Source organism: Vidua chalybeata, chromosome 4 (assembly GCF_026979565.1).
Source record: "Vidua chalybeata isolate OUT-0048 chromosome 4, bVidCha1 merged haplotype, whole genome shotgun sequence".
NCBI classification, from domain to species: domain Eukaryota; kingdom Metazoa; phylum Chordata; class Aves; order Passeriformes; family Viduidae; genus Vidua; species Vidua chalybeata.
The window spans coordinates 39,131,279-39,144,862 of NC_071533.1; the positions used below are offsets into that span (position 1 = coordinate 39,131,279).

General features: G+C 38.3%; 1 protein-coding gene across 1 annotated transcript; it reads right to left on the reverse strand.

The window, feature by feature from the left end:
• Positions 1-13,540, reverse strand: PRIMPOL (primase and DNA directed polymerase). Its single transcript, XM_053941632.1, has 14 exons — positions 13,219-13,540; positions 11,069-11,139; positions 9,702-9,886; positions 8,576-8,667; positions 7,494-7,635; positions 5,889-6,036; positions 4,350-4,628; positions 3,145-3,307; positions 1,864-1,958; positions 1,734-1,779; positions 1,605-1,696; positions 1,365-1,451; positions 1,160-1,278; positions 1-670 (listed from the first exon to the last, which is right to left on the reverse strand). Exons 2-14 carry the CDS (start codon positions 11,085-11,087, stop codon positions 368-370), a joined length of 1,770 nt encoding a protein of 589 aa, XP_053797607.1. The 5' UTR covers positions 11,088-11,139; positions 13,219-13,540; the 3' UTR covers positions 1-367.
• Between the last annotated feature and the right edge of the window lie 44 nt (positions 13,541-13,584).

The following is a 13,584-nucleotide window of genomic DNA, read 5'->3' on the forward strand; positions in this document are numbered from 1 at the left end:
CAAAGATGAATAAACAAATATTTTTATTAAATTTCTATTTGAAATAAATTATCTCATTTATGGAAATAAGAAGTCCATAAATTGTTAGCTTCTCAATAAAACTTGGACATACAACTAATAAAATAGAAACTGTACCGCAAAGAGCATTAAAGGTGCTAAGCTTGAAGCAGCATTCATAAGGAGATTTTTAGTCCAGTTCTCTTCAGCCTCCATGTAATCTTCATGATTTCCTCATGCCTGTTGAGGTTCATCCAGGCACTCCATTCTTTGTCTTACAGCTTGTGGTGGTGCTTGTGAACGACCCTGCGGGAACTTTCACATCAGCATGTGACACACAAGTGTCATTCACTGCTAGCCAGGCCTGTGCTTAGCTGCTTTGTTTAGTGTAGGGGTCTTCTTTCCTTAGAGCTTCCAAAAGAACTTCATCTGTGATTTCTTCCATGGCATAATTCAGACTGTCATCTGCAGCTTCAGCTAGTTCCACATCTTCAGCAGCTTCTAGGAAACAGGCATCGTCACTTGTGTTTTCCCACTCACTGTCTGACAACAGGAAGTCTTGAGACCAGCTGTTCTCTGGAGATACTGAGCTTTTTGACAAGTCTGACACATCATTTATTTTGCTAAAACTATAGGAAGTCTGAGTCCTTGTAGAGTCACTAGCAAAACTCATCTTGATTCATGTGGCAGGAATTACCATTCTAAAATAGTAATTCTCAATTATTAAAATGACAGAGTCATTTTAATAACATAAGAATGTAATTTAGGAAGCACTGTAATTAATTTAAAAGCAGTCTGCTTGCTTTCTTATTTTTCAGCTTCCTACTGGGAGGTATCAAAACATAGTATTGTTTAATAGCTTTAACATACTCTGACTTCTATGTTAGCATCTTTGGGCCCATATTTTAAATACCATGAAGATTACTTCATACAATTATTAGACATAAAAGTCCAGTTATCACAAAGTAAACTTGAGGAGGGGATAAATAGTTTCTTTGGTTTTGTAGGCAGTTTTTTGTAATTAAAACATTGTATCCCCACACAGCAAGGCAGCAAAAAATTGTAACAGTTGCTGATTGTATTCATAAGAGCTTTTTCAGCATTTCTAGAGAATAACAGTTGAACAGGAAAATAACTAAAGCTGTTTCAAACTGAATAGTTAAAGAACATACATTATATTGTTACTTTTGTGAGCTCTTCCGATGTTTTCACACCAACGGTAACCAGAAATATCATAAATAAGTAGTTCTTTGAGAGAGAAGTAACTCCATTGTCGTATCCCTGAGGAAAAAATAATTAATTATTTAAATTCTTTTGAAATAGTGCTGCAGAAGACTCATTTGTAAATAGTAAGGTGGTCTCTTTACCTCCTTGTAGTCCATCTTTATTAACCAAAGAACGAACAAAATTATCAATTTCTGGGTATGGCGAACCCTGGTAACCTTCCATGGGATCTGTTAAACCAAAGGCCACAAGCACACACTGTTAGAGGGTTTGCCACTGTAATATGCCACTGTAACACTTACACTTTATATAGACCATAGGCAGAAAATGGACAGGAATCACATCACACTTTTAAATAAAATCAGGGATAAAGCCACTCTTACTTTCTTGTAGATCTTTACAGTGCCACCCCACCCCCAAGGTGCAGAGGGAGCTGGGATAAAGCGAGACAGCTGTGGATACAGGAGGGGAGGGTCAGTGGCATTCAGGTGCTGCAGAGCATCCTTCAGTGCAGATGTACTCTGCCTCCTGCAGAAAGGCAGCTGACGAAGGGCCCTCCTAGAAATTACCAGGTGTACAAGTCACAGAACATCTAAATTAAGAGTATTTTTTTTTCTATGCAGTAGAAAAGGTTTGAGGTACCTCTGCTGCTTCTGGTAGTTTTACTGTTTAAAAAAGCAGACATTTTTCTCTCCTCTGAAAAGCCAGATGACAGAACTTTTATGTCATCATTCGCTCTAAAGAAAGGGGAGAATACAAAGAAAAGAATATGATTCTTACAGCATAACACAGTACAATATAACTCCCTGTAACATCCCACAGGGTGGCACAACATGACACAGCCCTGGGCCCAGGGGTGGGCCAGGAGACCTCCAGGAGTCCCTGCCAACCTTGACCAGCCTGTGATTCGCTGTGCACCTTTCACTGTTCCTGGAGCACTTTCCCGTCTGGCTTTGGCAGTTTCCCTGATTCCCACCACAGGACAGGGGTTCCTCCTCCCCGACAGCAACATTTGGTTCCTGGCCAAAGTCTCAGGACCCACCCATTTAACAACTGCTGGTCCACACTCCTACAGCAGGATATGCTCTAATGTAGTATTTATGCAAATATACCCTTTGGAAGGTTTCATTTTCTTTTTTTCTCTCTACAATGATCTGCTTTTCCTTGCCATATTGCTAACTGGAAGCCAGATGATAAAAGAAGTCTAAATTCAACACAGCAGAATTTTTCATCCATATTTATGGTGGATTCAGCTGATGCCTATGATCTGAATACACTGTGTGGTTTACTGGTATCAGTTCAGGATAATAAACATTTCAGGATATAAAACCTGAAGTCAGAACAAAAATATGTTTTCAATAAAAATATTAATATTATTTTAACCTTTTTGCTACAGCAATGATTAGGATCTTCTTAAGATAAGGTATGTAATATCAGAGGTTTAGATTAGATATCGAAAACATGATTATTGTCTGTACAAGTACCCAGCCTACAGAGAGGTCTGTATCAAATGGGAAATCTGGTATGCAAGAAAACATGGACAGAAACTCTCTATGAAAGTAGGAAAACTTTGAAAAATATTCAGACTTCTTGTATTTAACTGACTAGAAATCCAGAACTACACAGAATCTGACCAAACTTAATAATGGTTATGTTTTGGCATTTTGAGTTTGTATAGAGAAATGAGGCACAATTCAGAGGCTGTAACACATTTGAAGGCAGGTTTAACAAAAGAACAAGACTACCAAGAAATTTTTTTTCTTCAAAACCAAGAAATTCTACTAGGAACTCCTAAATTACACTGTGACAATGTTGAATGAATAATTGCTTATTCAGAATAGTTATTTGTAACTGCTACAGGAGAAATATCATTAAAATAGATATTTAAAAATACTGTACTTTTGACTGGAATTAAGTAATTACCCAACGTTGCAGATTAAAGAGGAAAGAAAATATGCTTCTTCCAAGGAAACATCCTTTTCACAGTTGGGGACAAACTTATTATCCTCTGCTATCTTCAGAATCACATTTTTTCCTGCTTTTGATGACTTATACATCCGGAAATTTCTATTCTTTGTATAAACTCCTACAGGAAAACAGATATTTCTTAACAGGGCAATGCTGGCTAGGAGTTAAGATACTGAGCACTTGTAAATTAAACAATTTTCCTTAGGCCCAACTAAGAGTATAATGAATGGACAAAAACTGTTACTAACTGGCTCACAGCCCACAGAAGAAATGCAACAAAGCAAGATCATGCACACGTGTACACTTTTATGTATCAAACTTTCTGGTTTCTGTGGATTGCTTCATAACTTTTCTGAGGTAGGTATCAGGAAAGCTTAATTCCAATCTCAAAACAACAAAACAATGATCAGGTATCTTAACATTGCAAAATCTATCTAATAATTGATTGAGAAAGTGAGTTTTATTTGCAGGTTGCATTTGACTTTCATGAAGAGAAAAGCACTTAAGGAGCTCATACAAGAAGAACACAAAGCTTTCTGTCACTGCAGCCTCATTTAAAAAAAAAAAAAAAAAAACACAGATACGGAGTCAAAGAAGGGTGGAACTTTCAAACTCTAGTTCGACAGTGGGTGTTGTGCTCCTGGAGATTTATAACATTTTAATACCATGAGCAGGCTATGCCCAGCTGGGCCACGAAGTGCCCAACCCAAAATTTCTATTATTCCATCACTGAAAGCTAACAGCAGCCATTCTAAACAGGGAAAGAAGGCTCAATTCATACATGCAGAAGAATACAGAAAGCCATGCCTGTAAGACTTGTTCCTTTATTAAGCAGCTTCTAATTCAACTGAAATAACAAAAATACAATATATGCTATCCTCTTTCAATCCAAATGGGAGCACTAAAGCCTTAAGGGCAGAAAAAAATAGTCTTGTGTGGAAAGAATTACCTTAAACTTCAGAACAAAATAATTAAATGTGGTAATATAAGAAGTTCCATAGACTGCGAAGCTAAGGTTCTTTAAAGTATAGCACTCATGATGACAGTTCCAGCATGTATTTAATGTCTGACCATAGGGACAACAGCAAATGAAGATTAAGGAACATTTCATTGTTAACCTTTGTTGCATCCTAAAGGCATTTAAAAACACTTATACTTACCTAGATCCACAAAAAGCTGCTTGTTGCCTTCTTTATCCTTTACTATTAGGAAGGAAAAATCCAGATTTTCTCCCTGGTGTGGCATTTCCATAGTCTTTGTTTCATGAGCAATGGCTGGCCCATCTTTAGAATCATCTTCAACAGCTGTGAGGTTTGTAAGAGAACCATCTAATCCTGCAGAACACTGGAAAACATGCCCTGCTTCTTCTGCTGGAATCACAACAGCCCTACTCTCCATTAATCTTATGGCAGGCTGCAAAATGGTTCTCACAAAGTTACCTTAAAAACAACCAAAAAAGACCAGAAGCAGGTGACGTCATTTATGAGTCAAGAAAGAACGTACAGCATTTCTGTGCAAACATTTTTCAAAACAGCCAAGATGGAAGTGGTTGAAGTTCAGGGTCTTTTTAGCCCTTCTGGATTTTTAAAAAGAAATATTTTGACCAGCCCAGTGTATAAAATGGTTCTGGCCAGTGACTGAGAAACTAATGCCTTGCAAGAATTTGTACTAGATGTCTTTAAAAGAAAAAAACAACCCCAAATACTAACAAGCTCAGATTTAGGATTCTAAAAAGGTTGTGATTGTCCCCCTCACTACTTGAAATGTTTACTTGCAGCTTCATGGTGTATTTACTGATGTAAGAGCTTGACCAAAGCTTACTCAAACAACAAATTACTTTTACAAAAGTATTTTGTAATGACTTCTCAAACTCCCAGTATTGTAATTCAACTCCCATTGTACCTCCAGGCTCTGCTAGATAGTAACCAAAGACAGACAAATAAAAACCATGGCCAAATTAGTTCTAGGGATAAAGCAAGAGATGAGAATAAATACAGCACATTGTATTGTGGGGAAAAAACTATGGAGTGGAAGGAATACTGGCAAGGATGATTCTGCACTTGTTGGATGAAGCTTCCACAGGGAACATGAATGAATATGAAATACTGTTCCTCCCATGCTACATATCAGTGGAATGACTCAGCATATCAAGCATCAAAATCATCATCCTCATAATTCATTACAGGACTACTGGGGCACACAAATGAGTCAAGACAACCCTAAACTGGCAATTCTCTGTGTTGGAGTTGCAATTTAAATTGCTTTCAGCTTTCTTTTAAGCATGTTTATGCACAGGTGGCTTGAAATCATCTTTGTCCTGCCTTTCTGACAATGTGCTGGAGCAGAAATTAACTGCATTTCAAGCAAAAACCAGCAGCTTTAATTGTTAAGAGTGACATTAATCTGAAAATTAAGGAGTCATAGACTTGCCAGTTTCATAGAAATCACAATTTTTGTAAATAAAACATACAGGCATGAAAAATTACATTTTTGCAAACACACATGCTAATTATAGGAAAAGAAAGTAGAAGATGAGAAAAAATGAGGCTTAATGAAATAGTAATTATGTGTATGCTGGGAATACATATTTGTTTTCACATATAATTCCATTAAAATAAATACTCATATGAGAGATGGCACTGTATAAAGTCAAAACCTCACCTTTTATTTCTGGGTGTAAGAGAAAAGAACACACTTACCAATATGAGTGTTATCCTTAAATACAGTCTTTTGGGGTAGAAATATTAAGTGCCGACTAAATTTTTCATCAGTACTAGAATCCAAGTTCAAGACATCTTCTGATGAACAATTTACATCATAAAATTCTTTTAATTTTTGGCTGACAAGCTGAAATTATGCACATTAATTATGTTGTTTTACTCTACTAGTTTTATCTATAAAACCTAACACAAATTCAGATTCTAAATTTTTCTCAAGATTATTTGTATGCTCAAAATGAGGAAAAAACCAATTTAATTCAAACTAACCCATATAACATTTTAACCAAGTTTGACTTAGACTTTATTTCCTTAAATATGCAAGTCACTAAACACTTAACTAACAGTGATAAGCTGAGAAGACTTCAGTTTCTCAGGTCAAAGTCTGGTTAGGAGGCTTTACCCTGCAGGTTTTTTTCCACCACAAAGCAGTTCCCACTCACAGTGACAATGTTTGCAATGCAGACTCACCAGGAGTGGAAGATGGAGGCTGTCATGATATAAAGGACTGGTGAGCAAATCCACTGTTATGATTTAGCTAATTCATTGGTACAGCCCAATGAACAATAACTAAGCAGAAGACAGATTTCACTCTAAATTAGCTCTAAAAAAAAACCTTTCCTAAACCAAGCTAGTGATTACTCATGTTTAGGACTGGGACTCAGAACCTAATGATCTGGAAGCTTTGGGTTTTAGCAGCTCAGATCCCCCACCCAGCAAAACCAAAATCCTCTTTTTAACCTGAGGAATCTCTACATTTCAGAGTTGATCCACAATGGATAAACCCCTCCAGATTCTGTATCAATTAAGGGTTCTTTATGAAGGAATTACCTCAATAATCTTTTACTTTTGTTCACTTCTAGCTAGAGACATGTAGGTGACAGAAGTCTCACAAACAGACATCCACTCACTATGAGATCTTATTAAAACAGAAGATATTCTTCTAAAAATGTATGAATGCCATATTGAACTTGCAGAGAGCTCATTTACAAAAAAAATGCAATAAAATGGAAGCTGCACTATTTAATAAAATGGATAATTAGTAAAGGTATTTAATTGTAGGTGCCAAACTGGTAAATGCAGTCACAGATGCTCTCTACATCATCATTTAACTAAATTATAATGAACTGTCATCTAAAGAAACTTTCAGGAGAGATTCAGCTAAGCTTTGATACACAACCGCACCACTGGGCAAAGGGAATGAACTGAGGAATATACGAATAGAACTTTTATTGATGCTACTTTAAAGAGTACCTGACCATTCCTTCAGTTTTACAGCTTTGAAGTGGCAGAGCACATAACACAACCTTCGAAAGTAAACCTAACATGTCAGTAAACCTACCATGAATAAAAACAGTCCAACAGCCATCATTCTTTTTGTCTTTGAATTAAGTTTTTTGTCTCGCTTAGACTAAACCCTTGCTTCAATTAAAATAGCACTTTTACTTAATTAAAAATAATCACTGGGTCTGCAATTCTTTTAATTTTACTATAGGATAATCTATATAAGGTGGTAAATACTTTGGTTTCATATTAAATTAACAACAAATTCATATTCATCCACAGCATGACTTTGCTCCAGTTTACCTCAATTAACTTCATGACCATAGTCTTGCCATCTGCATCAGGATTTGCTGGTTTGTAAAACTCCAAATCAAAATAAAGTTTGCAAGCATCTTTTTCAGGAATTACTTCATAGCAATGCATAAGACTTGTTTTGCAACCTTGGCTAAGGAGAAACAAAAACAAATCACGATAAACATGCTTATCAGTTGCAAACAAGGATCCCACATATTTTCTTCTGCAATCAACCATCCATATTTTAAAAATGTAGTAGCCCTATAATGCTTGGAAAAATGAGTAACTAACATCAGCATCAAGTATTAGCAAAGATTGTCTGGCCTAGACTTTAATTTTGTAGAGTACTCTCCTCTCCACACCCCCACCCCAGTCTTACAACACATACAGAAATGTTGAGAATTCAAGGAACTATGAAAACTACAGTAAAAAACTTAAGTTATCACTCATATGTCTTTAGCAAAACAAAGAGATTATATGGAGTTTTTTCTAACTAAATCGAAAAATAATCTCAATGTCAGTTTCAGAAAAAGATCAGGCTTTAAGTATAAAAATTGACTCAGGTTTCTTTCACTTCATAGCCAAATGTTTTATTGTAAAAGAAACAAATGGGAGAAAAAGTTCAGTACGTGACTGAATTGTCAATACTTGGAACTACATCATGCAAATGCAAACCCATAAATCAGTTTCCAGACATCTGCATTAACGCCCACTGAAACTGGTGTATGACTAGTCAGAGAAGTATTTTTTTGTCATGTGTTGGTATGATCCCCTGAGGAAAGCTGACAGCAAAAGCAAATCTTCTGTTAATAAATTTCAGTTCAATAGACAGAGTACTTAATTCACAGGAAATAGTGGCAACCTGCTACTCAAAAGAAAGTTGAAACCCACTATAGAATATATTGTTTTGTCCTCGTGAAGATGTTTCCCATTGCCAAGATGAAACCTCAGGTAACCCATTACAGCTCTGTGCTACTCAGAGCAGCAGATGGCTTCTGGGAATACCTATCCAGTGATAGCTCTTACTAGGTAGGATATCCAGTATACCACTACCTTTTCCTAACGTACAGGGCACCTTCTCAAATACTCACGTGTAATAAAACCAAAGCTGTTCATATGTTGTCACAAGGTAAAACCTCTGTCCAGTCTGTGTGTTCTTTTCCAAAGCAAACACATGAACATCCTTTTTAAATAAAAACATTGAATGCTTTTTGTTAGTTTTATTCAAAAAACCAGTTTAGATCTTCCTAAGTTCCTACTTGACATCTAGTTAGTAAATACTAGAGAACTATAAACAGATCCTTTTCCACACTCAATAGCATCTAGTTTTAATTTAGAACATCATTCTGATTTCAGTTACACAGGTAAAACTTTGAAGCTCTTCTCTGCTGTGCAGTAATGTAAAGTGTTTTGTCTTTAAACTCTTGTTTTTTTTCTGATCAATATCAAGTGCATCTAAAGGGAGAACAATGTCCTGAAAGGAGCAGCCTCATGGACATGATGGCAGTATAAGCTTTATAGGCAAATACTATTCAGACATTATGTTGTTTAGATCCAAAAATGGAAATCTGAGATGAAAATAGAAAAAAACTACTGCCAAGCCAGTGAGAACCCATTTTGGAAAACAGGCTGTCAGGTATTTACCTGAAACAGGTATGGAGAAAAACACAATACTTTCTTAAAAAATAGCATTCAATTTGAAAAGTGTTAAACTGAAAACAGAGGATACCTTTCACACAATATTTATTTGGCTAATCACTTCTAATCATCTGAACTTACTACTCAGATGCTACTGGAAAGTTGTATTGTTTTTATTTAGTCTCTGCCTCTTCTTTATCTCTTTTTCTTTCTCATTTTTTTCCTCCTCTTTCTTCCTACTCAATTCTCACTGCCTTCCCATTCTCCTGCCCACCCTGACAGCTTGTTCATCTTGAAAAGGAACAAATTTATTACTACAATGTTCCCAAAAAGCACTTTTACTGTTCAAAGTTATCACCACCTATCAACTTGTATGTTAGAACGGAACTAGTACTTCTTAGAGATACCTCCAGTACAACATGATCTACAAAGACAAAAAAAAACAACTTGCTCTTTCAGGATTGGAAGAAAAAGATCTTGTAAACTGATAAAGACTTCACTTCCCAACAGCACTTTTAAATTATGTTCCATCTTGAAAGTATATAAAGAGTAGAGACATTCGCCTAACACATAATATACCTCTTTGCAGGTTTTTACGTAAGAAAAAGCTTCAGCCTGTCGAGAAAATATTTTCCAAACAGAGGGTGGCATAGAGGGTTTGGACAGTCTTGGTCTATAAACTGTAGGAAGAGGATTTCTTTCATAGTGAGACGCTAGTTCTTCCACCTTCTTCAGTCTTTCTTGCCATTTTCTCTTCATTTCTCCTAAAGCAATTACAGATAGTCAAATCAGTATCAATCCATTTGCAAGGCAATTTTAATTTAATATATCCTGTACTCCTTGCTGCTTTTGATTCTGGTTTTGTTGAATGTAATTTATTAATTAACTGGGAGTAGCCAATGTTCCAAATCAACACCTAACCTTGCTATGATACTCATTTTAATATTAAATGTCTCCACACTGTTTTGGAAGTACAAGAGCTTCATATTAACACTATCAAAGATAATCACAACAGAATAAAGACAGTGAAAGAAGGCTTAGAAATTTTCATTTTTGTCTACAGAATGGTATTACACACTTTAGAAAGTATACAAACTGTTGACTAGGCACATAATGTTAGTAAGGAGTAAAAAATACTAAGAGTAAAAAAATATTTTTCCTTTATGGTTGGGGAGACAAATGAAATAATTAATTTGTAAGGGTAGTACAATATTTGAGTTCAGAGAAGACTTCAGTGACTTTAACTCTGAGTTCTGTATCTTGAAGTAAAAGAACTGAAATCCAAAATGAGAGCTCCATTCTCCATGCTGACCTTTGCTATTGATTACTCATACTTTCACCTGCTTTAAAAGCTCATGTATTTTTCACAACCTTAAAACAGCAATCTTATCTCTTTTCAAGAAATAGAACCACGTAGTAACTCTTGCTATCTTGCAACCTTTAAGCTTCTAGTCCCATAAAGTAATCCAAAAGCTGCAGAGTAATGTAGTAAAGCATAAACACACATATGTACAATTATCTGTAAGTGGAACACCTGCAAATCAGTAAAAAGCACTGCCAGGAAACTGTGAAACAGAGGAAGAGAGGCAAGACGTAACAAACACAAAGGGGAATCTTGTTCTGCCCAGCATAACCACTTGGTTCTCCTAACAGCTCCTGGGGTGCAGTGAAAGATAAAAATGAAACTGAGTGTACTCAAAAGTATTCAAACCTTTAACAAGCTGGATCCACAAGGCAAATGTAAGTATTTAAATATTCTTGTGGAGCCCTGAAGCCCAAATTTTAGATCCTCTTATTTCCCCCTCCAAGTTTTCCACAAAACAAAACTTCCTGGACAGTTACATTTCTGCCCACTGTTCTAAGCTTGCCAATGTCTTGATAGTCAGTGCCTGCATCAAGTCTAAGTAACAGAATGTTTTTTCTCTAACAGGGGTCAAACATATTACCTCTATCCCCCTTGTCCATCTTCTGACCTGTGCATTTTCTTCACTCCTTTTTTATGCTCTTAGTTTCTTCTCTGGAATAGAAAGGTAGATTATAGATAGCAATCAGCATTTCTCAGAAGTGCTAACAAAACTTTCAGTTTCATTTTGGTGCTGCTGGCTGTAAATTAACTGGGTGCAGAAGACATCCCTACATCAGCATTTTCCCAAAGGTGACCATTAAAAAAGGAAAGCAAAGGAGAAGCCCCATAATTCTTTATTAATTTTAAACTTTCTAGTTATATCAGGCAGTATTTTTGCAGAAACACAGCTGGGAGGATACCTGAACCTAAGAGAAGGGTGATGACCCTTACTTTAAACTGAAACTATCATGATTTTTGCAGTCCAAACACTCAGTCTCTCAAGCATCCAACATGTCAAGTCTTTTCAATGCAATTTCAATTCCTGTGTGAACTATAACACAACACATCTATTTACAGCACATACAATTAACACCTACAGACCAGCCTTCTGAATTCACTGGGAAATTCTCACTTTATCTTCCTCTCTTATATCCCACCAGAAGTAAGGGCAGTACTTATTTTTGTTTGACTTGACTGAAAGAAATCTTGTAACCAACATGTTTGGACTTCAGTGTTATTGACTCAGCAGGATGACTGCATGGAGAGCCTGGAAAAATGTTTCCTGAGCAATGACTGAAAGAACTTGCTATTTCATTTTCTCTATTTTATGGAAGACTACTTCTCCCTTTACTTCTCATGGTAACAACAAAACAAATTACCCACACCTGCTGACAACTGAAGCTGAGACATGCAAATCAACTGCTACTTCCTGGCTGGTGTGTACCATGCAACATAGTTCTATGGCAGAATTCATGGTCCTTGACACAAATAAATCCATGAGATTTTCTCCCAGCTACCAATTCAGCCTTAGAAGAACATATTAAATTCCTTAATGTTAGTGAAAATTAGCTTAGCTATCCTTACATTCAGCTGATGAGTGGCATATTAACAAACACTACTCATCTTCCCAATAACAAATGTTCATCTTGCCCTCCTAATAGAGGATGTGGCCTCTACAATTATGGAATCACAGAATGGCTCAGGTTGGAAGGGACCACAGTGGGTCACCTGGTCCAACCTCCCTGCTCAAGCAGGGTCATCCTAGAGCATATGGCACAGGATTGTGTCCAGTCAGTTCCTGAGTATCTCCAGTGGGGGAGACTCCACAACTCCTCTGGACAACCTGTTCCTCAAATTAAGATTGCAAGTGCAAAACTCAGTACGTCAGACCTGGTGATAAGACCTGAAAAAGTAGGTTAGTACCTGTTATGAGAAGCTGGAATACATAACTTCCAATGTTATCTGACTTCTGCTACTGAAGGTCGATGTACAAATATGAAACTAACTGACCTGAAAGTTGACGATGAAGCCAAAAATCAGTTTTCAGCGTCTGAGTGCTGTTGTGCAAGGCAGGTCTGTGGGCAGCCAGGGACAGTCACCATGCAGGTGGGTGAAAACCCCGTCCAAGGGAAGGTCCTGCCATGGTACAGGCCAGCTCACCCATGGGCATCTCGCTCACTGAGGTCAAGAGGGGGGCTGCTCATTTAGTAATTGTCCCCACAGATTACTCTAGATTGCCATTTCCTTTACAAACCACATTCTGTCAGAATCACAGGATATTCTGAGTTGGAAGGATCATCTCTAATCCAACTCCCGGCCCTGCACATGAGCACCTCCAAGAGTCACATCATGTACCTAAGAATGTTGTCCAAATGCTCCTTGAACTCTGTCAGGCTTGGTGCTGTGACCACTTCCCTGGGAGCCTGTTCCAGTGCCCAATCACCCTGTGGGTGAAGAACCTTTTCCTAATACCCAACCTCAACCTCCCGTGACACAGCTTGAGGCCATTCCCTCGGGTCCTGTCAGCGATCACCACAGAGAAGGATCAGTGCCTGCCCCTCCCCTTCCCCTCACAAGGACGTTGACCACAATGAGGTCTCCCCTCAGCCTCCCCTTCTCCAGGCTGAACAGACCAAGTGACCTCAGCTGTCCCTCGTACGGCTTCCCCTCAAAGCCCTTCATCATCCTCAGGGCGCCCAAAACTGCACATAGCATTTAATATGAGGCCGCACCAACATAGTGTAAACGTACCAGAACGGCACATTTGTTTCAGCAGGCAGAGGAACTGAAGCAACAGCGCAAACCTGACAAGGTCTGGGTTACATCATTCACACCCAAGAGCAGCAAGGACAGCCGTACCCGTCTCAGCGTTCAGAGCCCGCAGGGCGCGGTGGCTCAGGGTTCCGCCAGAGGGCCCGGCCCAGCGAGCTCTGCCAGGAGAGGAGAGGAGAGCAGAGCAGCCACCCCGTGCCTCCTCAGCCCGGCCTCGCACGTCTCCCTCCGCGCCGGGAGGACCCGCACGGCCGAGCCCGCCTCGCCCGCGCCGCTCCCGCCGGCACCGACTCACCGCCGGCGCCCGCTCCCCGCCGCCATTGGTGCGCGCTGCCCGCCCTGCGC